At 37.2% G+C, this 25,695-nt stretch overlaps 1 protein-coding gene across 4 annotated transcripts in view; it reads right to left on the minus strand.

Moving 5' to 3' along the window:
- TLL1 (tolloid like 1) overlaps window positions 1-25,695 on the minus strand; it is a 280,326-nt gene that overhangs the window by 151,350 nt on the left and 103,281 nt on the right. For 3 of the 4 annotated variants that reach the window (XM_059721901.1, XM_014611599.3, XM_019481422.2), the window contains exons 2-5: window positions 17,832-17,942; window positions 12,404-12,484; window positions 10,904-11,056; window positions 8,922-9,039 (exon numbers count right to left, since the gene is read on the minus strand). In XM_059721901.1, coding sequence (XP_059577884.1) covers window positions 8,922-9,039; window positions 10,904-11,056; window positions 12,404-12,484; window positions 17,832-17,942 — 463 coding nt within the window. The remainder of the gene's footprint in view (window positions 1-8,921; window positions 9,040-10,903; window positions 11,057-12,403; window positions 12,485-17,831; window positions 17,943-25,695) is intronic. The other variant, XM_059721902.1, reaches the window with a different exon arrangement.

Consider the following 25,695-nt stretch of genomic DNA (forward strand, 5'->3'; position numbering starts at 1 on the left):
AGGCCTAATTCTATAGGACCTCTTTGAAGACCCTGGAAACTGGTAGAAATAACAAAAGAAAGGAGAGAAAAATGTCAGCAGTACAATGTGACATCATAGTCTGCAAAATGCTATTTTAAGGGAAGAAATGGAGTAAAAATCTGTATTCAAGATAGTACCACTACAACTGCTGGAGCATTCCAGTTGCTGAGGTGGGTCTTGACTCCAAAGTTAATAAAAAAGCATTGATAGCTCAGTGGTAGAGTTTTGCCTGCCATGTGGGAGATGTGAGTTTGATTCCCAGGCAGGGCACCAGAGGGTTGATTTGCCTACAAAAGGGAATCCCCACTGGGAAGAGGATTCCCCTCACCTCTTCAAGCTGGAAAGATGTGGGCAGTGGGGTCCCCAAAGGCTCGGTCCTTGGACCTGTGCTATTCAATGTCTTCATCAGTGACTTGGATGAGGGCATGGAGAGCATTCTGTCCAAATTCATGGATAACACGAAATTATGGGGTACAATAAATACACTAGTGGGAAGGAATCGACTCCAGGTGGACCTAGGCAGGTTGAAAAAGTGGGCAGAAAACAATAGGATGCAGTTCAACAGTCTGCATCTAGGGAGAAGGAATCACCAACACACCTATAGGCAGTAGTATTTTTTCCCCCACTTCAGGCTGCCCTTCAAGAACAGGGTATTATATACAGTAGTGTGCTGTATGCAAGAAAAATTGGTTTTAGAGAAAAATGCATTGTCAGGAATAATAAAACACAGAGGGTGTGTCTACACAAGACGTCTTAATGCACAGTGGACTTTTCTACTGTACATTAGCACGTCAGGGCAAAAAACATGCCAATGCACTAACACACACTAGAATTACTCTACTGTGCATTAAGCATCACAGAAAAACCATCTGCCTTTACTACTGAGCATTAGCGCAGCTACTGTGCCTTTATCTCGTACCACATAATCAAGGAACTAAACTTAATGCACAGTAGCAAAGGCACATTAATGAATGTTTAGATGTGCCCAGGGGCTGAAAATTTTAATTGGAGCTCAATCCCTTGACTAATCCATTGCCAATTTCATGCCTTACATCCCACTATCAATTACTTGCTCAAACCATAAGAGAATAGATTCAGCTACAGTCAATATCCTTCCCTGCTTTTTTTTTTAATCTGGCTGAAAGGGCATCAAGTAACCTTTCAAGATTCTATATTATTACTTGGAAAAGGTCAGGCAATAGATGCACTGTGATTTCAAAACAATAAAACAGCCAGCATAACACACATAATCACCAAGAGACCAATATCTTATTTTAAAAATATGAAAGTTAAGAGTGGAAAACAATGTCTCGTTATCTGCCTTTGAAAAATATTAGTACGTAATAAGGAGCTGAACGTTTTAGAATTCATAACACTACTGAGGTAGGTTTCTACAGTATATTCCTTGACATTCTATTTGCTGCTATTTCCATTAAAACCAGATAACATGGCCGTCAGTGGTCATTCAAAAGTCAGTAGTGATTTTGGGTGTCCAACTTGAGACAGAACACAGTACTTCTTGAAAGTTGGCTCCCTTGAAGCATTTCTAGTTGTATATATGTAATGAAAAGTCAGGGACACTAGCTATTTGAAAATCTTCCCGTGTTTTTGTGTGTGCAGTGATTATCTTAAGTGTGTGCATACACACTCATACACACACACAACTATGGTTCTATAGTAAAATTTTGTTTGCAGAATTGTTTTTAAACTATATTTTTTAATTATTTACAGCATACCTCGGCGATATAGCAATCACGTGGGTCTACACGTGATCGGCAGCTATGTCACCATAGTGGCACCGCTACAGCGATGTAGCAGACAAATCTAACCATGTGCCACACACACAGGCAGTAACCACCCATACTGTGCCATGCTTTAGCATTTCCTTTTGGAAGTAGAAAACCATGTGTAGATGCACCCTATGAGTACTAGATTAAGTTGAAGTATATCACATAGATCATTGATATATATTTTGATTTTTTTTTGCAATTCACAGAAAACTAGCAGTCACCAACAGTGATTCTTAAACTAACAATAGTAGTATACTGTACTGTGGGTCATTAGGATTTACAGCCTTTAGCACCCTGCCAAACTCATGTCAGATACATCCAATTAAGTGACAAGATTCTGATCAGTCAGACAACAGCATTAAGCCATAGGGTCAAGAATACTAAAAAAGTGATACATCAAAGGCATAGATTTGCAATACCTTTGTTGTGACCACATCTCTAGGCGTGCTTGGCTCAAGGCCCAGACATCTCTACAGCATGAGCACTTGTCATCCTCCTCAAACTGAGCCAACAGGCAGACTTTAAAGCCCCTGATCTCTTTAATCTTTATTGCACCAGACAGCAGTTGAAGACAAGCACTATTTATGAAACGCTAATTCCATTTAATCAGTCTAGCTGGTCAATAATCACAAGAAAAAAGAAACAATTGACAAGAATGAAGTGATCAGAGCAACACACTACAGCTATTCCCAGGGAAATAGAATCACATAGGGCCCTACAGATTTACTATAAAATGGTCCTTCAATTAATGAGGGGGAAGGGAGAAACAATAGGAATCAAAGTCATGGATTTTTTAAAAATAGCTTAACACCTCAAAATGTGATACATTAAGCACCTTATGGATCGATAACAGGAGCTTACTGTGGCATTAACTGTATGTTTTTGTGAATGAAAATGGTGCAGAACTCTGAAAACCCACATCTTTAGTTCTGAGCTACCTAGAGGATAGCAATCCAAATCACAACAGAAAACTCACAGAAAAGCAATTTTGTTAATCATGTTTCTGGTAAAAAGACAGCTCACCCTTTAACAGCCATACTTACTTACTGGTAAAGTGGAAATTGGTTCTGCCCTCATAGAAATGAGGTTAGAAATAGGGTTCTGCCTCTGAGGACTTAATCAGAAACAAAACTGACAGTCAAATTGTTATTGGCTCCCTTTTCTACATTTGACTCTTGACAAAGATCTTGTAGTCAACACACATTTTCTTTCATTTCACATTTCAGTTTAGATTTACACTTACTATTTGGTTCCATTTGCAATAGAACTTTTATTTGTTCCCAGGTTAATGCCTAAAATGACATGTGAATAGACCTGGCAAGTATTTGTAGTAACCAATGTATTTGATTCATTTAAACCTTTCTATCATGCTCACAAATAAACTGGCCACTAATAGACTAAGTTTTCTTTTTCTTTGATAGCAGAATTGTGCTGTGAATACTTTACAAGAATTAAATTCAGACTACTCATTGTTTGGAAGCTGCTCACGATGAGTATCCATTTGATTACTGAATATTCAAAGTTCACATTTTCAGCTACATGTGTAATCACCTTCAATTATTGGGCCAGATTCTACTCTATCCATTAGGCACATAGTGGACTTAGGACTAAATTTTAAGCCTGCTTCATGAAAAAATTCACATTGACGAGGAGGAGGACCATGTACTTTTTGCATTAACTCTTCCTCAGGAAGGAAGAGGAATGAATTGCATGCTAGCACCTAAGTCTACTTGTATGTCAAATCTGTGGAATAGAATCAGGCCCTTTTGGTCTTAGCATATTTCCTGATTGAATTGTTTATCCTTATAAACTACTCCTGTTTTAGCCAGAAATAATTTGTATTAGAAAAAAATATATATTCAGTTTTCATTAACATTCAAATTATATCAACACAATTTTGCTTGTGACCTGCAAATGAGAATAAGAACTTCTGAAAAGCAAAAGAAGGAGTATGGAGTATAAATATGACTGAACTGAAATGTAATTCAGAATGCACAGAAAAATTGAGGTAAAATTTTCTCCTGCTCTTCACCTACATACAGCTTGCACTGGTCCAAAAGTAAATAACTAAAGCTTCAACAACAATTTTTTTTTTTTATTTCAGGATCAATTTCAATGTTATTACTAATACCAGAAAATATCCAGGTTGTTTCATTTGCCATTATTACAACTTTTTTAATTATTTGATCATCGGCTTAAATAGACCATCATTTCCACTAACAAAAAGAAATAAAAACTAGTAAAACTATACTATTAAGCATAAATATATATTGACGGCTAAATATAACTGTTTCACTCAGCTTTGAATTTTTCTTTGTAATATCTACTAAGCATATGTTTATGTTAAACAGCTTTTTGAATATTTGGGGCTCATCCAGATGAGGGCTCATGGGCATTTCCCTATAGGCAAACAGCAGTGGCAAATAGTTGTGCCTCTGCTACTTGTCCCTAGGGAAAGTCCCTGCACATGTACTGTGGCATGCAGCATATTACCCTGGGTGAGGCCAGCACCTGAGCTGGTCCCACCAGCCTTACCAGGGGTTCTGGGGGCCTCCCATGGCTGCAGTGGTGGCCATCTGAGCACACAGAGCCTGGCAGGTAGCCAGACTGTGGCTCTGGCTGGCCAGGCTCCAGTTCTGGGCAGTGCATGCCATGCCACTTTCATTTTTTTTTTTTTTTTTTGATACTCAGAGTTTACAGTATCTAATTTTGCCTCCATGCTGCAAATATCCTGCATGAAGAACCTATTCACATGCACCACTTGCATTTTGTGGCACCTCAAAAGCCTTTGAGATGTCACAAAGCACTCATCCACTCTCTTCTGGACATGCTCTTGGAATCTACACAGACCAGAAGCAGGACATGAAAGAGAACCAAGTTCTCTTAATTTCAGCCTCTTTGTCACACATTCATACAGATGAAAATCAACACTGATTGTTATAAATTATATAAAATTTGTCATAAAAAAATACTTAAATGTTCTGATGAATAACAAAAAAATGCCACAAAGTCAAATGAAAAACATGGTGTGATGCCAGAATAACGTGACTGTTCTATTTCAGATTCACCACATACAAGATTGGCTTGATCTTTTTCTCAGTATTACTTATGTGAGCATGTGACCAAGTGCCATTTGAGGTAGCTGAGTCCTTTTTCAGCTTTCACATACAACACAATATAGTGATTAAGTCTCCAAGCTTCCATATAAAAAGTTCCATATAACAAATATCAAGATTACAGATAGCATCCAGAAACCATGAGCAACAAGCAGTCCTTTAAAGAATATTACTGATTGCAATTGGCAGCTAAAGGTTGATGCAACATGTTTTGAATCTGTTCACAGATGATAATGTTGTGTGTGTTTAATATGCATTTAAAGTGGCCATAAATATTATCGCCAATGGCCAATAACAACACTGTGTGTTGTTTTAGCAGTAGAAACATAAACCATGCATTGCAAATCAATACCATTTGTTTTACTTCTTGCAGCTAGTGATTATAAATTATCATCATCTATTAATTACAGAATTTCAATTCTTCACTGTTTTGCTTTCCAGCTGTAATAAATGAATAAATGATACCCAGGTCTCTTCTTGAGAAGTGGGTTGACTAAATAACATATGAAGAAAAAGAATTATGGTGCTAAATTGACGCTAATAAAGCCTACTGATGAGGAAGAGTGGTATGATCAGTTGATAATCAAAAAAGAAAATGATTGTAAAATGAGAAACAAGTAGTAATCAAAGCTTTCAGTTACTCAGACATGAAAATGTAAATAGAGATTAGGAAATTACAAAACTTCTAACTAAGTTTCTTAGAGTAATAAGAGAGAGATGGAAAAGAATATTGATGAACATCAGCAAAGAAGCTGAGGAATATGGCGCATGGTAAATGGCATTAAATAAGAAAACAGTAAGAACAAAAGAAGAAAATGCAAAAAGCCAAAAAATGCATATAAAAACCATACACAGTGACGTTGGATTTTATGCATGTAGCTCAAAAAATGACGGCCTGAATTTCAGAGGTGCTGAGGAAATTAGATGTTGTACAAATCAATATGGACTTCATATGCTCACTACTTCTAAAACTCACTTGAGTGCTGATTAAACAAACTATAGAGACAATAGATTTTTTTACATTATATTTCAAGTAAGCGTATCCACACATTTACTTATGTATTATATAGTTTTCACTTTTTGCATATTAGTATCCCCCCATTAAATTTACTGTAAATGACACTGGAGAGGGATAATGCAGAGTTTCCATACAGGAAGGGATTTTTTTGAAGTATACAACCCCTATAAATTTCCTGAAACCAAACAATTTATGTAATATATTCTGAATGAACCTATAACTTTTTTTTTTTACTCTCACTATACAAGGTAAGGTGGAAGCTACTTTAATCCACAACTCCAAATCCATTTGGAAAAAGAAGGCCTAGGGAACAATGGGCATGAGAACTGAATAATAAGGTGTCTAAATCCTGTTTTCTCCTGTTTTCTCAAAACTTTGCGACAGGAAATATCTTTTTGTCCTGTCCTTGTACAGTGTGTATAGTACAATGGAGTTCACCTTATCCATGTCTAGGGCTCCTGGCCCACAATCCAGAATCCCAATCACTATGGTACTAAAAAAAATAATGACACCTATGTGCTGACAAACTAACACAGCAGGTGCCATGGGAAAGTACTAATGTTGATTTCCTTTTGTCAGTCCGTGTGTGAAAAGTGAACACAGATGGTTTCATGTCACAGTTTTGACTGTCCTTTCCGTGGAAAAACTTGTGTCAGACAGAAGATGAGAGTGAGTTTGTGCATACCAGTACTTATTTTTCCAGCAAGGCTATCCCCTTATTTATCTGGCAAAGTGACAACTTTCTTAAGGTAACTTATGGCTTCAAGTCTGTAAGGATCATTCATTACAAATTCCTCACACCAATCTCATTTGGAATTTGTTCAGAATGCAGCAGCACTTTTGCTCATTCATTAGAGTAACTGGAAGCACATTGCAGCCTCCCTACATTCTTTACCATTAACTACTAATAAATGATAGACTAGTTATGAACTGTTAGTGTTGGCTTAGAAATGTTTTAACAGACCAGGTGTTGGTAATATTCCAGCTTCATTCAACAAGTTACCGATGTCTCGAAGCAACAACCTTTATGGACTTCCATTTAGATTAGCAAATATTTTCCTCCTTTGCTATGGAAGGCTGTGGATTGTGAACCTCATTTCTTACAAAATTGATCTTTGTCCACATTTCTCAAATACACCTAAAATATTCATACTCAGTCCAAGTGGGGTTTTGTTCTGTTTTTGGATGGTACTTTTAATTTTGGCATTCCATAACTCTACAATTAGTATGTTAAACTTAGAGCTGGAAGGAACTTCAGGAGGTCATCTGACCAACTTCATGCTCAAGGCAGAATCACCCCTGACTAAACCATTCCAGGCAAGTCTCTCTCTAACTTGCAATTAAAAACTCCTATGGATGAAGATTCCACAATCTCCATGGGTAGCCTAAAGGAGAACGTTTTTCCTAATATCCAACCTAAATTTCTCTTACTGCAATTTAAGACCATTGTTCCCTCTTCTGTCCCGTGTGGCCCCAGAGACTAGCCTATCAGGCTAGCAGGTAATTAGTGTTATTAAATTCCCCCTCATATCTTCTTTTCTCTTAATGAAAGAACCACCGGTTCTTTCAACCTTTCCTTGTAGTTATGTCTCTCAGATCTCTAATAATTTTTGTTGCTTTCTGCTGGACTTTCTGCTGAAATAATTTGACACATCCTTCTTGAAGTGCAGGGCTCAAAATTCAAAAAAAGTACTTCAAGTGAGACCAAGTACCAAAATAACTGATTCTAAATATAGAAGAAACATCACTTCCTTAAATTTGATTAATTTTAGTTAAAATAAGTTTTTCTTACAATATTTCTGGAATGTTGCCATTTCTCTCATGGCTTGAAAAATAAACATTCCAGAGAGTTTTGGAAAGGATATTTTAGGCATGTATGTCATACAAGATGCAACATAGGATTTCAGTGAGACCACAGTCTTAATCTTGTGTCCTCATTCCATCAGAAGTAACCACTAGACAGTAGCATTAAATGGTAAGCATAGAAGGTAGGAAGGTAGCAAGCTGTACATGAAATCCTGAAGAGTAACAACTGTGAAACTACATAGTTTGTCTACAAGTTAAAAGTGGAACGTAAACTTCCTCAAAAAAGTCTACTTCAAAAAAAAAAAATCAATAAAAATCAGTCCTCTAGACAAAGAATGAAGTACATGTGTTAAATTCACCGACTGATTTCGAAAGTCAAGAACTCTTCATCACAAACCGTGGTAAAATCCAGGACATTTGTGAACAGAAACATTTCTGTGCAGTGATTGATGGAGAGTCCTAATGATAAGTAATAAAACCAGTTTTGTTCACTTTATACATCACTGACCTGGAAGAAGGAATGTGCAGAAAGGTCAGTAAGTTTGCTAATTAAACAAAACCAGAGTAAAGGCAGTCAATTCAAAGGAAGAGTTAAAATTCATAATGATTAGAGTGGCTTAGAAACAGAGGAGGATAAGTGTCTTATGTAATTCAGCCTGCAGACATGTGACATCAAGAGGGTTAAGAATACATGAATAAACTATACGAAATGTTTAAGGCTCATATATCACAAGTACAAGAAAAATCTAAATGCAGCAGTAGAAAAATATTGAATATTTGTATCATATCCACACATTTATTGGATGTATGTATTTTAAACTATGAAAATCCAGAAACACACAATGACATGTTAATATTTTATACAAGGCAATTTATTGAAGATCAGACTGAAAAAAGAAAAGAAAGAATAGAATTAAAATTCTTCTGGCCATCATGCAGATTTTTTTTTTCAAGAGCCAAAGGAGTAAATTTTTGTTTACCAAATAACTAGAGCCAACTCAAACTTGTATGGGACTCAGACTCCACCGAGCCATTTAATACACTGTTTTGCTATAAAGTCAAGTTGAGCAAGAAATGACGCTTATTTAGAGAACTTCCAAAACTGTTGTTTAATCACTGGCATTCAGACCTACAGGGAATAAATGCTCCTTTGCACATGTTCCTACTTACCCGCAAGGTCTGTATGTAAATACAATGTAGCTTTCTTCATCACTGCGTTCAATAAATGTAACACACGTGTGTTTTTCCCAGTGTCGCATTGCCTGTTTGAACATTGCTCGCTGGCTGCCTAGAAGAATTGTATGACATGAAATTGACGAGATTTTTAAATTTACGTCCTACTTCCTGGTATCTGATTCTAATCTTATGACACTGATGCACACTCCCAGAAATGAGTTATTTTGAAAACAAAGAAAACTTTTAACTCTGGTTTTCAAAACTAAATGAAACAGGAATTGGTTTTCAAATGTTTTGCTTTGTAAACATATATGCTCCTTTAAACCATATGAAAAAGACTACTTTTTTTTTTTTCTTCCTAAATCAGACCCGGCTTTTACGCTCAAAACCACTGAATGAAGAAACAGAGCGTCTGTAAAAGAAGGATATATCAAAAGATATGTGCACATATTTCCAACATTTAATCTTATAAAGATTGAAGATTTTAATTTTTTATGCTTGGAATGCAGACTGCGTTTTAATAATCTATATACAGTTTGTTCTATTTACGCGAGTTATGTTTCTTTTTTACCTTAGTGCATATGAGAGTAAAGTGTTAGTGAGAGAAAATTCAGGGTACCCATCAAAAGGTTATGGATATTTGATAAGGAACTGCACTGTATGAAACCACTCATAACAACATAACAAAGACTACCTGGATAACAGCTGTGCACAATTCCTCCCCCAACAGCCCTCTACCAGTGTCTAAACCCTGACCTCAGTGAACTAGGTTGTGAGAAGACAGGTCACCATTCACTTTATTAAATCCTTACCCTCTTTGAGACATTGCCAACAAGATTGCAAATTACAATCAGTTGTGGTAGCAGGGGCTTTTTGCTTTGTTTTGTCCAATGGGAAGATTTTTAAACTAACAAAGCTTTATAAACCCATCATATGGTAGTAATTTTTGGCCACTATAATTGGGCTGAATTCACGTCAGTGCCTCAAGGATGAAAAAATTAACATGGTTCCTGTCTTCCCAATTTGTTTCATTTGCAAAAGCTTGGGGATTTACCTTTCACTATGAAAGGAGTGTGAAATTTCACATTACATGTTTTCATTTGTTTGTTCCACTTTCTTTTGGATCCTGCTTCTTCTAAAACAAAAGGTCATGTTCAGTATGGCGTTGTATAAATATCCATGCTGCAGGTTTGACCTTCAGTTCTCAGTTTTGGGGTGACTTATCTGAATTTCTGTGAGCCTTTCTTATGTTTCTTTCCCAAAGCTCTTTTGGTTTTCTTTATTCCCTTCAGGCACAATTAGAAAGAACTTAGTGCATATCCAGTAGACATAATTTTCATTGTACTCTTGGCTTTATATTTATTCTTTTCCTTTTCACTATCCTATTCTTCTTGATTATTATTATTAAAATTTTCCCCTTCCACTAGTTTACTGTTTATTTGTTTTCAGTTTTATTGGGTAATATTTATTTTGTACTTTTATTATATTGTATTTTTAAATCTTATTATTTTGAAATCATTCTTCCCTACAACTTTTTTTAGTCCGTAACTATTGTAAATATCTGCATATACTCTTAAAAGTGTAATATGTTACAAGAAAAATTAATTTGACCCAGCTTGTTCCCTGCAGCTAGGATTCACAGAAATTTTAATGCCCGAATTTAAAAGAATTGACCCCCAAATCACAAAAGTCAGTTATAACCATATACTAAATACCCTACAGCAATTTAAACAGATTTAATTATACTCTGTTACTTGGGCTTTTAAGACAAATACACAACAAAAATATCAAACAATGAAAAATGTTCTCTCCCTAAAACACAATAGCCTAAAAAGACTAAAAATTTTACTGATCCAAAGAAGCCTGATCCAGAGCCTCAGAAGGCAACAAAAAACATTCAACTGACTTCTGAGGACTGGGCCAGGGTCTTTGCAAACCTGCTCTATCAACTTCCCATTTTAAATCACATATCTTACCAGTAAAATTTCCACCAATTAGATATGGAATGACACCTCCTGGCCATATTCTCTCTGTTCGTGATGTTGCAGCCCTGGGATATCGGTTTTTCTCATTTTTTCCTGAAAATTTTACAGTTGCTCTTGCCTTACTTGTATTATTTTGCTCAAAGCCTGCAACGACATTTAAAATGCTGTAAAAGATCAAAGAGATCACAAAGCAAAACATGTATTTTATGCTTTTATCCGTTTTTATTTATGTACTCTAATAACTGAATCTAATTTTTACACATGTAATTTATATTTTCAATGTAATATATAACAATAATTTATGTTTTTAGTTGTGGAAAGACTTATCATCCTCAGTACAAGAATTTATACAAGATTGGACCAAAAAACAAAAGAAATACTTTATCACCCTAAAGAAATTGCCAATACAACTGTTTCTAGATTATTTTAATGTGGCCAAAACACCTATACCTATGTTAAGCAAAAATAATTTAAAATTTCACTTCCCCAAAATAACTTCAATCTTTTAACATTAAACTCTTAGCATATAATTACATTTTAATATTCTTCAGGTGTTAGATTGCAAGATAAATGTAGAATCCATATAGGTATATGTAGTAAGTAATTATTATTGAATCATCTGGTATGGCATGGACATCCTACCCTTATCAGCTTTCTTTAGGGTTAGAAGCTGGTAGACATTTATACAAAACTGAGTGCCAATAACTATTACATAATTATTTTTGTAAAATTAAGGAAGAACCTAATTCTTATATAAAGAATACAGAGAGGTGCCACCACGCATTTGTAGTCAGTTGCTGTGCTGTGGCTAATCTTACAATAGATGCCATGATGCATGCACGCGCGCACACACGCGCGCACGCACCCACCCACCCACAATTGTGATTAAAATGTATTTTTATATATTTTCCTGAAAATGCGTTGGTTTTCATGGTATTAAAATTAATATACTGCATCAAACAGTGGATAAATTCATTCAGTATTAATATGGATTTCCAAGAAACAGCCTTCTGAATTTATATTAGCAAAAATATGATTATTTTCAAATGTTTTCAATTCAATGTAAGACATAATAAGTGTTCAAGTTGCAATGGCTTACAGTGTCCCAAAACAAATATGCACCATTAAACATTATATGCAAGTTTCCATCAATGAATCAGACATGCAAACAGAGTATAGCAATTGCATCGGAAATGCATCACATTGATATTAGGTGAATTAATAATCATGAGTACTATTGTAACAAACATTCATGAAAAAATTAAAATAAAGTATTTTATATTCCAAATATAGTCCTCATAGGACTTACACAAATATAAGAACTCTAACAAAATGCAGGTAGGCAAAAAGCTAATCTCTTCATTATTTTTGTTTTAATAATTTATAATAATACTTATATAGAATGGGCTTAAGGTGTTGAAGTGCTATCATTATCAATGTTTTAACTTCACATTACATCAGGCAGCCTTCTAATTTAAACAGTGAAAATACCAGAGCCAAATCTTCTTATCCTGTCTATAAGCTGATAAAGGGCACCTCGTTTTTTTGACATCCCACGGTCTCCAAAGCCACCTTAAAAAAAAAAAAGAAGAAATGTATGGAAGTTAACAATACAATATGTTAAATGTCAATGTCTTATTGAGGAAAATTAGGAATTACCTTTTTGGAATTGCAATGCATCTTTAAGGAAGTTTAAATTCTTAATGACCCACATATAAATTCTTTAAGTATTCTTGACAAAGAAACAAAAACACATTTGTAGCTGAAAGATCTTCAAACTTACATTCCAGAATGCAAGCCAACATGTCTTTGTTATTCAGACATGTCATGACAATTACATCATCTAATTATTATTTGAAGCTTTTTTCTTCCTGGTGACCTTGACATCCTCAGTGTCACATTGATTGACAGGTAGAAGCCCTGCTCTCTCAGAAATTTCCTGAATGCATACCACAATTTTCCCATTTCCAAAGAGGAAAAAGAGAGACTGTTACTACCCCAAGGTCATCACAAAAATTAGAAAAAGAACAGAAAAAAGGAAAAATGGTTGACTTTCTCCCAAAAGATACTGGGTTCTTTCCTTAGCCTTCAAATGGATCTTTAAAACACAGCCAGTCATACAAGGCTGGCTGAATTATAAAATATTTAAACGTGACTTCTGAGGCATATCTTTGTGTAGTTACAATAATCAGTAAGTTAGAGAAAAGCAGTTAAAGCTAACCGCTCAAAGAGGCAGTTGGATTTTTATTGTCTTAACATTTACCATTCCATGTACAATTGTGCTCCAGATTTCTATTGTATATATGGTTAACATGAATCTGCTGAATACTTCTTACAAATTAGTTCTTTTGTGAATATAATCACAATCACTTTTAACAGGGTTAATAAGTGAGAAAAGAACACCATGATGTGCACTGAATACCTGGAAAAGATAAAGTAGTTTCAGATAACTTTATAAAATGCCTGTAAATTCTTTTGTAAGAAGCAAAAATTTACTATGAAACATTAGTGTTTTTAAGCTACTGTAATAGGAGAAGAATGGTAGGACCAAAAACACTGCAGGACTCATAATTATCTGTAGGTGTGGATCCTCCAACGTTTCCTCAAAGCCTTTCTCCTCCTAGATTTCTTTTTCAGAATAACAGTATAGTGACATTATTTATTAAGAGTATATTTACTAAGTGGCAGTTTAAAAAGCAAATTAAAAACTAGACAACTCCATGTAAGGCAAGCAAGAAAGTGTGCCTGCTCAGTGAATAACAATGTGCCTAATTATTTGGACTACACTGTCACATAGCTGCTGGATCCCTTGAGAAAAATTTTCTAAATTTTTAAAAACATTTTAGGGAGATGAGGTAATACTTCAATACATTCCTTCCCAAGAAGTTATTTGGTTAACCACAATATATTTTGTAAAATATACACATATTCTGTATTGCCTATTATCAATGCATTATATCTCATGTTAACATTTATTTTGTAAAATATTACATATACAGTAAAAGAATTCAGATAATTATGAGAAAAAAATCTTTAGAAAACAGAATCTATAGAAAACAGGCAAATGTCAAAAGAGACACAGTAAAACAGAGGAAGCCATGTTTTTATCATATTATGAAGATGTAACCCCTTAATTATTTACAAAATATTAAAATAGAAATAAGGAATAAGTTTTCTACCAGATTGTTACTTTTGTGTTAACACACACATTTTATTGCATTTAATGAGCAAAGGGCCTCCTGGAAGATAAGAAATTAATAAAAGGAACAAAATCTTTTGGCAGACATGTTAATAATCTAGACATGGTAGCTGTATTCCTGCTGTTGCTGCTCCTACTTTTACATTATGTGGATGCATTTTGTTTTATAAACAAAATAATAGAGCTGTGCCTCAAAAGGTCAAAAAGTAATGATCTAATATTGCAAATTCACATAAATAAACCTCATTGAATTTCCATCATTTGAGTCCAATTTGCAAAATCATGCCCTACATTCATTATTTGCAATGCAAGAGCCAGATCCTGCAACCAGCATCTTAGTAACTGAACTCCCAAACATATAATTTTTTCTCATGAAAATCAAATTGTCTTCAGTGGAAATCTACACAGAAGCAACTATACTTAAGCAACATAACTTGTGAATTCAGTGTGAAATTCTTTTTTTTCCCTAATTGTGTCAACTATCTGTATCCACAGTAAAAATAGCAATTTTTTAAACAAAAAATATAATTTGAGTTTAAATCAGATACTGTCTGATTTTTTTCCCCTCTTTAATAATTACTTGTATTTTCTTTTCTTATCTACTGGGCCATGTTGTTTTATAAGTAGATGGTGGAAGAAAAAGGTATAAGCATTGGCTCTAATTTGGCATTGCATACAAGTGTATGCTTAAATTTAAGCACTCACTCAAATGCCATTGAAATCAATGGGATTGACCTCTAGGTTTAAGTGTTTTGCTAAACTTGGGTCAAAGTATGAGTCTTTATAGTGTAAGTGCAATCAGAATTTTCAAGGTAAATACCCCAGCTATTAAAAAGGATCACTTCGCTTGAGGACCAGTTTAAGTTCCATTGACTTCAGAAGCAGTTATTTAAGCACTTTGCAGCCTAGGTTGCCTTTCATTATTCTAAATAGGGTCGGGGTGGGGGTTATGGGGGTGGGGTTGGTGTTTAAGCTGTGCTGTTGCAGGGAATATGCAAGAAGCAAAGTTTGCTTGGTGATATCTTTTATTGAACCAGTATGTAGTTGAAAGAGATGTTAGACAAGCTTTCAGGCATAAAATGTCCATCAGTTTTTGGGAAAGATGCAGGTCTGGCCTAAACTCTCTCTATCTCTCTCTCTCTAAGGTTATATATATAACATTAGGTTGTATTTGCTCCTTTCCAGACCCAGGAATGGCATTTTGTACTTGATAGCTTTTCTAACATTTGCTACTCAAAAACCATATTGTTCAAAAGTTCAAAGGCTATTTGGGAAGTCAGGCTGATGGAATATCTCCGAGAATTTTCTCACTTGTTAGGGATAATGCACATATCTCAATATGGGCAGAAAGAAAATTAAATGATACAACAACAAATACAAAAAAAAACCTTGAACAATGTAAAGTGCATCTCTGACAAACAACAAAAAGGATTGTCATAACTTTCTAAAAAAGAGATTTAAAAAGAAAAACAAAGCTCTGAAGGCCATATAAATCACTCATCCACATCAACTTTAATGGGAAACTACTGACCTTGATTTCTTCATTTTGTCAGCAAAACTAGGGCCTGAAGTACTTCAAAGCAAATTAAAAGTATTTGTTTGAGAAAAATTCACTGACAATTAACATTTGAAATCCAATCTTGATCTAGAAAAGATCAAAGATGATCCTGCCTAGAACAAACAGGTAACGTAAAAAGTAGATAAAAGAAAATACTGGGGTAATATAAAATATTTTAAATTACTAGATCTGATTACAAAGAAAAGAAAAAAATGAAATATAATTATAAGAACCAGCAGCAATTAAACACAAAACTGCCATATTCATTTGAAATAACCTTCATTCACTTAATTTGTCAATTCACCCTGCCGTTGCAACATCTATAAGAAAACACCCAACTGAGGTTGGCTAGGTCAACAGGCAAATGGGGCTAACTAGAATGCATTTTATCTGCATAAAAGCAAATGTATATATTTGCTTGTTTTTCTATTTTATACCTTTGCTAAATTACTAGTCTTTTAAGAACTATATCCTGCAAGCAGCACATATGTAGGACAGCACGTAAAAAATAGGGAGTTTAATTCTGATTGCAGCCTCTGCAACTACTGCAATATCTTTATTACTACAACAACAGATATATATGTATTAACACCTGTCTAGTAAGTACATAGTTAAACCTACCCCTACCACTGAACATTGAAATTATGAATTTTAGAATGAATGAACTGAAAAAACAGGGCACAAGGAATTTGCCATTAATGACCAATCTAGCATGCAACTCATACTGTGAGTTGGTAGACTTAAATAACACAAGACGTTTTGAGAAAGGGCATAACACATACCAGACCACACCCATCAGGCACCCTTCACATGACCCTGGGCAGTAGAAGGCCGGGGCTTGTGATTTTCGCAGTATGTCTACATTGCCTCAATTCTATGCCAGGAAGTGCTACCACAAAGTTGTGCCTCCCATCACTCTACTACAAGCACATGCTTGAACTAGTCTCAGGCCATTACATCGCCTCATTTTCAGAATTTGTAATGATCTAGAGTGTGGGAAGGGAGTACTTCAAGGCAGCACTCCTTGGTGTAATGCAGAGGTAGAACAGACATGCCCATTGACTTATAGGGCCAAATTAAAATCAATCTTGTAGGCACCTCAAAAAGACTTCGACAAAATGTAGGCATCTAAGATACAAGACACAGGCCAGATCGACCCCACTGCGGCAAGTGCAAATGAGGTAGGTACCTATGATCATGAGGTGTCTTAGTTTCACCTGAAAAGATCCCAAGGAGAGTAGATATGGACTATAGTGCATGCTCTCAAGGAATTGAGATAGGCCATCTAGACCACTAATTCCCTCCTAGACTCTGTTGCTTCCTAACATCAGCGTGGGTTGTATCTAAAGTTCACCTCAATTCCTGATTTCCTAGGCATGGACAGAGCATATCTGACAACTATTTAATTATGAAAACAAGCAATGCATTATGAAACCCAGGTGAAAGATGAAAAAGGCAGATGCCCAATAGTCTCATATTTAAAGCACTCACCCAGAAAATAGAAGACCTTGTTCTGAGGAATCTAAAAGTCTAAAGTCTTCTTGTTCTGAGGAGTCTAAAATCTACATCCTCAGTTTAGAAGACTGGCCTCATCACAAAACTGTGGGTTAGTGTGATTAAGGGCACCACTCATTGCTTGCAAGAGAACAAGAATCACGGGGCCAGAAGGATGCAAGCATGAGGAAAACTGATTTTGTAGCCTAGTAAGGAAGGTGCTTTCCTTAGAGGGGTATAACTTATATTCCTGTACCTGCTCCTAAGGATATTTTTGCTTTTTAGGTTAATGACCATCTAATATAAAATGCATAAAGAAATATGGTAGTGGGGATCAGAAATCAGTTCATTTGCAGAGACGCTTTACACACTTGAATTGCTACGTAAGGCAGGTGAAAACTTGGCCCTATGTGAATAAAAGACACTATTTTTATGTTCCATTAAAAGAACTTTTTTCAGAAGTTGCATAAAGCATAAGGCATACATATGTTCGGTCTCTCATTGCCTCTTAGGAATCAAATTTCTTTGTTGTAAATAAATGTTTTTAAATTATGCTTACATAATGCTAGATTTTTACATATATTTTACATACTTTTACATAAATATCATTTTGTGAACAAATATGAAAAGGTTAAAATGAAATTAAAATTAAGTAATAAGAATCATACCTGTGTTATGTCCAAGTCTTTCATTTGAATGCTGCGTAAGGTCAATTGTCCTGTCAATTTGAAAGATTTTTAAGTCTTCATCATCTAAGGCAATATCTCCCCAAAAGACAGCTTTAAATAAAAAAGAGCTGAATTTAATTAAATCATTTACTTAAACATTAAAACCAATCTGAAGAATATATTGTGACTTCACAACTAATGGAAAAAATATATGCACATAAATGTTTACAACTATTTATTTAGTAGGTCTGTGTGAAGCGGCTAGTATTTGCTTTTGATTCAGCTGATTTGGGGGACAGTGATTTGATTCGGTGATTCAAATCACTGTCCCAAATCGGTTTGGCTGAATCTGATTCAGAGATTCAGCTGCCGCCAAATTGGGTGAATCTCCGAATTGGACAGACCCCATCCCCTGCCCGCTCTCACAGCCCCATCAATGGCTGCCCTTCCTGACTCTTTAAAAAAAAAAAAAAAAAAAGAGCCTGGTAGTCACTGGCTGCTGCCAAGCAGGGGGGGAGGGCGGTGATCCCCACTGGCCCCTGCCATGTGAGGGGCTCTGTCATGAGCTCCCTGACCACTCTCCCAGCCCCACCCCAGCTGTCCCGCCTGGCCCCAGCTCCCAGTTCTTTTACAAAAAATAAAAAAAACCAAGCAGAAGCCCCACACTCACCAGCTCCTGCCAGGTCGGGGGCAATCTCCACTGCCCCACACTGCCTCATGCTGCCATGAGTGCCCAGAAGCCCTGATGGCCACTGCAGGAGCTGGTGAGCCTGGGGCTTTATTTATATATTTATTTATTTTTAAAAGGACCAGAAGCTGGGTCCAGGTAGGGTAGCCATGGGGGGTGGGATTAGGACAGCGGGTGAGGAATGGGGGCCCATGGCAGAGCCCTCAACACAGCACAGGGTAGTGGAGTGGGTAGTGGGGGGCTTTTAAAAAAAAAATAAAGAGCTGGGAGCTAGGGCCAGGCGGGGCAGCCTTGCGGGGGGGGGCTTGGAGAGTGGGTGAGGGTTAGGGGGCTGGGGGAGCAGGCAGGGGATGGGACATAGCAGTCCCCTCCTCAAGCCCCCCCTCCCCTTACTTACCAGCACAGAGTCCAGATCCAGCTCCCTGCAGTGGCGAGCAGGGACTGCCCAAATTTCTAAAGTTCTCCGAATCTTTTCCGAATCAATTCAGAGAACTTCGAGTTGATTTGGACCTTTTTATTCCTCTCCTGATTTGATTCAGATTTGAAGATTTGTTCACCGAATCGGGCCAAAACTCCTATGAATCAAATCAGCACCCAAAGCTTTGTACAGCCATGTTATTTAGTTTAAATAACAACCTAGAACATATTTATTTGGCCCAATATTTTCCCATTAATATCGCTATTGAATGTAATCACACAAACAACACAATAATGTATTAGCTAATCCCCAACAAATCCTTTGATATTTTTCTGTGTGTGAACATAACCCGCCCCCTCAAAGAAAAAAACCTCAAACCGCTGTGAATTTAAGTAATCATTTTTCACAAAAATTACAACGTTCCAGATGATGTTGTTAAAAACATATTCCTTTCCCATCACCTCTGGTCATGTTACTCCCCTGAGTGATTTCCTTCACTGTCTTTCTCTTGCTTTAAGGATTATATTTTCCTTTGTTTATTCATGTTATGTTCATTGTTATTTAATCACATTTGTATTATATAAAGTTTTACTTATATATAGCTGGGGAAATCCTGTGGAGTACATAGCCATCCCCTATATTCAAAGCATTTATTTTGGAACACAAGACCATAAGAAAGAAAAACTGCATTGTGGGCATGATTCATTCTTTTTTTTTTTTTTTTTTTTAATGAATGCCCACTCAGAGCAGGGATGGCTACCAACCCAGAGCACACCTGCCAGAAGTGACACTAGAAGCCACTATGTATGACACACAAAACCTGGGCTCCCAGCAAAGGAAGGACTGGAATGGAGGCAGTTTCTAGAGATGGTGTCAAGTGTCACTGTGAAGAGTCAGGTTAATCCTTCCCTGGCCCTGCAGCCACTGCCAGTTCAGGAATTTGGATCCATATAAAAGACTACAAGGCTTGTGCAGCCAGAAAAGGGAGGCAGTGACATTTTTCACAGCAGCGAACTGCCCCCACTTCATGTAGCCAGAGGTTCAAGTCCTTCTGCCTCCATTCCAGCATCCCACAGGGCAAACCCTCAGGTAAACCCCTGCAATGCAAGGAACCACAGAGGCACCTAGAGAGGGCTGGGGCTTAACTTATGGCATGCCCAACAAAAAGGTTAGTTAGCCATCACTGACTTAAATGAAGAATTATTATGCAATGTATGTAAATATATATATATATGTGTGTGTGTATGTGTGTGTAAATAAATAAATAGAATAAACACACAAAAATAAATACACATATATGTACACACACACATATACATACATACACGTACACTATAAATTCTATATATATACTTTTTAGACTTGAAGCACCTCTCAATAGACTTAAGGCACTATGTGTAAAATGTCAGTTCTTAATTTGCACTCATTGTTTTTACTACAGCAGAAATAATAGATCAATTTTACTGTTGCAAAGAACTCAGACTGCAACAAGTCAGAATATGTTTAATACTAAGAATTCCCCTTTAAAGTCTCTGAGTTAATCTTGTGAATCATGTCTGCACACCCACATGTGCCAATATTCTGTGGCACCTTGTGTAATCCTTGAAAGGATCACCAGGTTAAGTATCACTGATATATGCAATGTAAAGGCATAATGTCTTTACCAATTTCAAGAGTATGAAAAAATAAAATAAAGGGCAGCTAAGCCAAGCAATATAAACTAAAAAGTAGGGCTGTAAAATGATTTTAAAATCTGATCATGATTCCTTGCGCGATTAACAAAAATAGTCAAAATTAATCATGATTTTAATTGCACAGCTGAAAACTCAAAATTATGGACAGAACTCAAAATGATACAAAATTATGCAGATACTTTGTATGGCTGAGGGGCTGTTGGTGTGTGTGGGGGGGTTTTGGAGCTCGGGCGGGGAGGTCCGTGGTGGGGGGTCTGAAGCCCAGGGAGGGGGGATCCCCGCACGTTCTGGCAGGATGTGGGGTACTGTGGGTCAGGAATGAGGGGCAGCAGCAGCAGGGCACAGGCATATCACTGCCTCCCCACAATCATATTACCACTTGGCCCCCTGCACACAGATGTCTTCTTTTTTGAAACTGAAAATATGGTAACCCTACAGGAATGCATCTCAGCAGCATGTAGAACAACACCTAGCATGTAAGTCTCATCAGGAAGGAAAGGGGTGGGGGGCCAGATAGAGGGCCCTATGGTGAGAAAGGCTGTGGGGCAGGGGCTGGGGTGAATGGGACTCTGGGGTGGGGGCAGGTAGTGGAGCCATGGGAGGCTCATCCAGAGTCATGGGGGGGGGCGGGGTACAGCTTCCTGGCTCTGCACACACTCTTGGGGGAGGCATGGGGGTACGTGCCCACCATACTTGTGTGTGCGGCAGAGGTGGGCTGCCTGCTGCAGTCTGCGGTTCTGTGCCCTGCTGCCTTTGCCCTGGGAGTCATGTGATGTCATGCTGTGCCTCCAGGTGTCATGTGGGCTGGGAATATGCAGCTCCCGGGGCAAAGGCAGCAGGGCACAGAGCCCCAATCTGCCTTCCCCCATGCACAAATCTGGGGAGCACATTCCCATGCCTCTCCCAGGGGTGTGCGCAGTGGTGGGGAGTTGCTCCCCACCACACACACCTCCCACAGCACCACAACCTACCCCAGCCCGGGGACCCCCCATTCACCCCAGGCCCTGCATCTGCCTGTACTCCACTCCCTCCCTCACTGTGGGGGCCTTGATCTGCACCTCCTGCCCCTTCCCTCTCCCCTCACTCCTTCCCCTCCACAGACTTACCTGCTGATCACTGCTCTATACATAGCCAGGCTGTGTTCCTGGCTACATGCGTGCTGTGGCTGCTCATGTGTCTGTGCCTATGCCTATGTGCATGCCCCCCTGTACTGCTGCAGCCCAGAGCCCATACCCAGGCTGCCCTGTAGGCCTCTGCACTATCACCACTGCCCCACTGGGCAGCCAAGAGGCAATGGTGATGGCAGTGGAGTGGAACCCAGGCATGGGCTCCAAAACCATTCCACAATTAACACATTAAAAAAACTAATGCAAGAACCAATTAACATATTAAATGCACACATTAACAGTGAGTAATTGACAGCCCCACTATAAAATGAAATGCCTTTCTAGCAGTAATTTTTTTTTTTTTTTTATAGTACTTAATTCAAAAGTGGGAACTCAAAGAAAAGCCTCATCTTGGTGGCTCTGCAGGCTTGGTGAATTACTTATTTTATTCTTTAGGGAAAAAATGCCAACATAGCCACTGTACAGGGTAGCAAGATGCAAATGGACTTAGTTAAAAAAATGTTTTACAACCTTATGAGTAATGTTTTTCTAAATATAAACAGTTCCATATTTTCCATAAAAATATCAATAGTGTTCTGAAAATAGCAAGCATTTGGAATGTACTCAAATACATTATCTGAACTATTCAGTCACTCCACATAGTTACGCTAAACATTTTCTTCCCAAAAGCCACTAATTTAGCAGTAACATTATCCCATACAATTCATCTCATCAGTAGCATACACTGTAAACAGGAATCATTTTCCCACTGCCCTCTTCCTCTGACTATGATCCACTACTACAGCCCTATAGAATTATTTTTATCATTGTACCAGTAGGTTAGAGTAGTGGCGGTTCATGATGTTTCTCAAATTGATTTTTGTGACATCATCTAATATCTACACCTTCACCAGAAATATATAATCACTACAATATATTACAAGAGGGGTAATATCTTTTTCTGACTGCTGATTCTATCTTCCAATATATTAATTCTTGAAGAAAGTTTTGCAGTGTCCTGAAGAGAAGGTGTCTCCTTCAATTAATCTACAGCCAAACGCTCAGTGAACTCATCAGAAACCTTGCTAAAAAATGAAAAGGATATAGCCAGTCCTTAGTAAAACCAACCAGAAACTTTCTACCATAAATTTTTGAAAATTCAAGACCTGAGGTACTGTGAAACCAATTTAGAATGCATTTCCTCCTTCAGTCTTAAATTTCTCGGGGTCCAAAACTATTGGAACAAGGCAGAGTGTATGCTTTCATATTGTAGAATACCAATCTCATTTTACAGACGGTGAGCAAAGGACTAATTAGCTATAGTTGTAGTAGTAGTTTATTTACAGCCTTCACCAAAACAAGACTGTTTGATTATATGAACTATAACGTCAGAGATCATGTGGTTAGTAGATAGAGGGTTAAGAATTCTGTCAACTCCTTTCTGAAACTATTGACACATTAGACCTGTTTGGATATGTACTTCCATTACTTCCAGGGAAAGATAGCCTCCTCAAAGAAAAAAGCAAGAATCTGATAGCCAGATCATTTAACATTCCAAAACAAAAATTAAATGGGTGAAAGAACCTTAAAAACAAGGCCAAAAATGGAAGACAGGGCAGTATGTGTACTGAAAGATTTTCTCAATTTAGCCTAATTTCATATCTTGTTTATCTGTTCTGCACGGAAAAGGAAATCTCAGAACTTGCTCTTTTCAATCTGCTCACTTCATTTGCAAATGTAATGCTGAAGTTAGATTTAGACAATAAATTAATACACTGCATCTGAGACAACTATGGTAATAAAAAAAAAATGTCCTTCAACTATCTTGCATTACTAACACCTTTTTAGTATAATCAGTTTCCATGAGTTCAGCCAAACTCTCATACTTTGAAGAGAGATATAGTATCTGTTTGTTTTAAGTTTGATAAAAGAAAGATCCTAATTGCATTAGATCTAGTGCAATATATCTTTATTTTATGAAGTTTGGATTTAAGGCCATATTTAGCCCTAATTCTTATTGTAAAAGAAAGTTTATATACTGTCTACACAAACCTGATTGATGGAGACCAGGCACATACACACTTGATTGGTTGATGGGGCCAAGCATACACAAGTCTGTCTGATAGGGGTAGGCACAAACAAAACTTCCTCCATTAAAAGTCACACTTTTCTGGCAGTGGAAAAGGGCTTGTGCACAGCTGCTGTTGGATAAGATATTCTTCATCAGTATATACATCCCCACATGTCTTCACTTGGCCAATGGTTTTTAAAAAAAGCTTTAAAACACTTACGGAGTTAATACACACAAAGACTCTTTGTGAAGCAATTAGTTTCTATCCAAACCAGACTCAAGTCCACAAAAGCAAAGTTAAGCAACCTGACAGAACAGGTCCTCTGTGCACAGACACATTTTAACAGTGCTGCAACTTACAAATACCATCAGCCAGGTGCATGAATGTAAATTTTGCCAATTAGTGATGCCAATATTTTACAATGTTTTTGCACTCATTTATCAAAGTATTCTGCCATTATGATCAACCACCACAACAAATATATACTAATATTGATGGGGGGAAAGGTTTGTGAAAAAGTGCAAGAAGGCTAACTATAGACAGTCAAAAAGCCTAAATCAATTCAATCTTAGCAGGCTAGTCTACGCTAATTAGATTGAACTGATAAGCAAGTGAAAAGACTTTCACTTTTGATTCAAGAAATGCAGCCACATACCTGCAGTGGCCCTAGCCAGAAGCCTGCAGGCTCTAGAGCATGCCTCCCTGCTCAGCTATAGCACACAACTTGGGCCAAGGTTAGTCCAACTGACCTGTGAGGGGGAGTTTTTGTGAGAGGTGCAAAGCATCCTGGGATGCTGGGGGACTGTGAGTGAACTTGAATTTGGAGGGGAACTTGAATGTGGGGCAGGAAGTGTAATAAGCTTATGGCAGCCCCTTCCAGTATTAAAAATCTATGAATGTATAAACAAAATCAGCATTGGCAGTTTTCATCTGAATACCAAAACTATCTAATGTTAAGCTTTTTTGTTATCATGCTGATATGTATGTGATCTATTATGTAGTAAATAAAAATAATATATTATAATTCCTTCATTTTGTAACCAAAAAATGTATTTCTGATAATATTAATACTGAATTCTGTAAGGTTGTTGGTATTTGGCCCTTAAACAGACTTTAATACACCAAAACTAACTCTACCTTGGGAAATTGCAATAGGCACACACTTAGCTACCAAGGACAGCTCTAAGAGTAAAATTTCATTGCAATTTGACATGTGTTTGAACAAAACTAGATGCTGTCAGAACTGCTAGGTGAGCTAGCAAAACAGCCCACTCAGAAGGTTCTTATGTTCAAACAGTTATGCTGAAAACAGGATTACAGAAGCTGAAGTGGCCGTGTAGCAGAAATACAACTAGCAATTCTTTCTCAAACTAGGCTATAAACAAATTACATTGCTAATGAAGAAAATAAGTGCATAAATTGAAATGTAAACTATGATTGGCCCATAGGCGTTTCTTTGTTCTAAAAAAATATCCAGAAGTTAGACAGGGGATAAGATTCCTAAATTATATTGAAAAAAATGCCAATGAGAGGATTAAAGACATTTTACGAGACGTTCTAAAATCCTGATATCTGCTAGGTTAGTGTACTAATGGTGGTAGGAAGCAAAAGGAGCTTCTCATCATTTTACAGCAGCTGTGAAGGATTGTAGCCTATTGTTCAGGGAAAGACAAGCTTCAGAAAAAATGATGTCTTGACCACAGAGCAGTCTGATTTTTAGGGGCACAATGAGGCTCCTCAATTCTATATCCCTATATATTAGGCAAAAGCCTATCACCAGAATTAGACAACGCTGGGCACATCTACACAAGATGCTAACTGTGCAGTAGCCTAATAACATTGTGCCGTAGCGTATCAGGCAAAAACCAAGCTAATAGCTACTGCGC

The sequence above is a fragment of the Alligator mississippiensis genome, chromosome 2 (genome assembly GCF_030867095.1).
Source record: "Alligator mississippiensis isolate rAllMis1 chromosome 2, rAllMis1, whole genome shotgun sequence".
NCBI classification, from domain to species: Eukaryota; Metazoa; Chordata; order Crocodylia; family Alligatoridae; genus Alligator; species Alligator mississippiensis.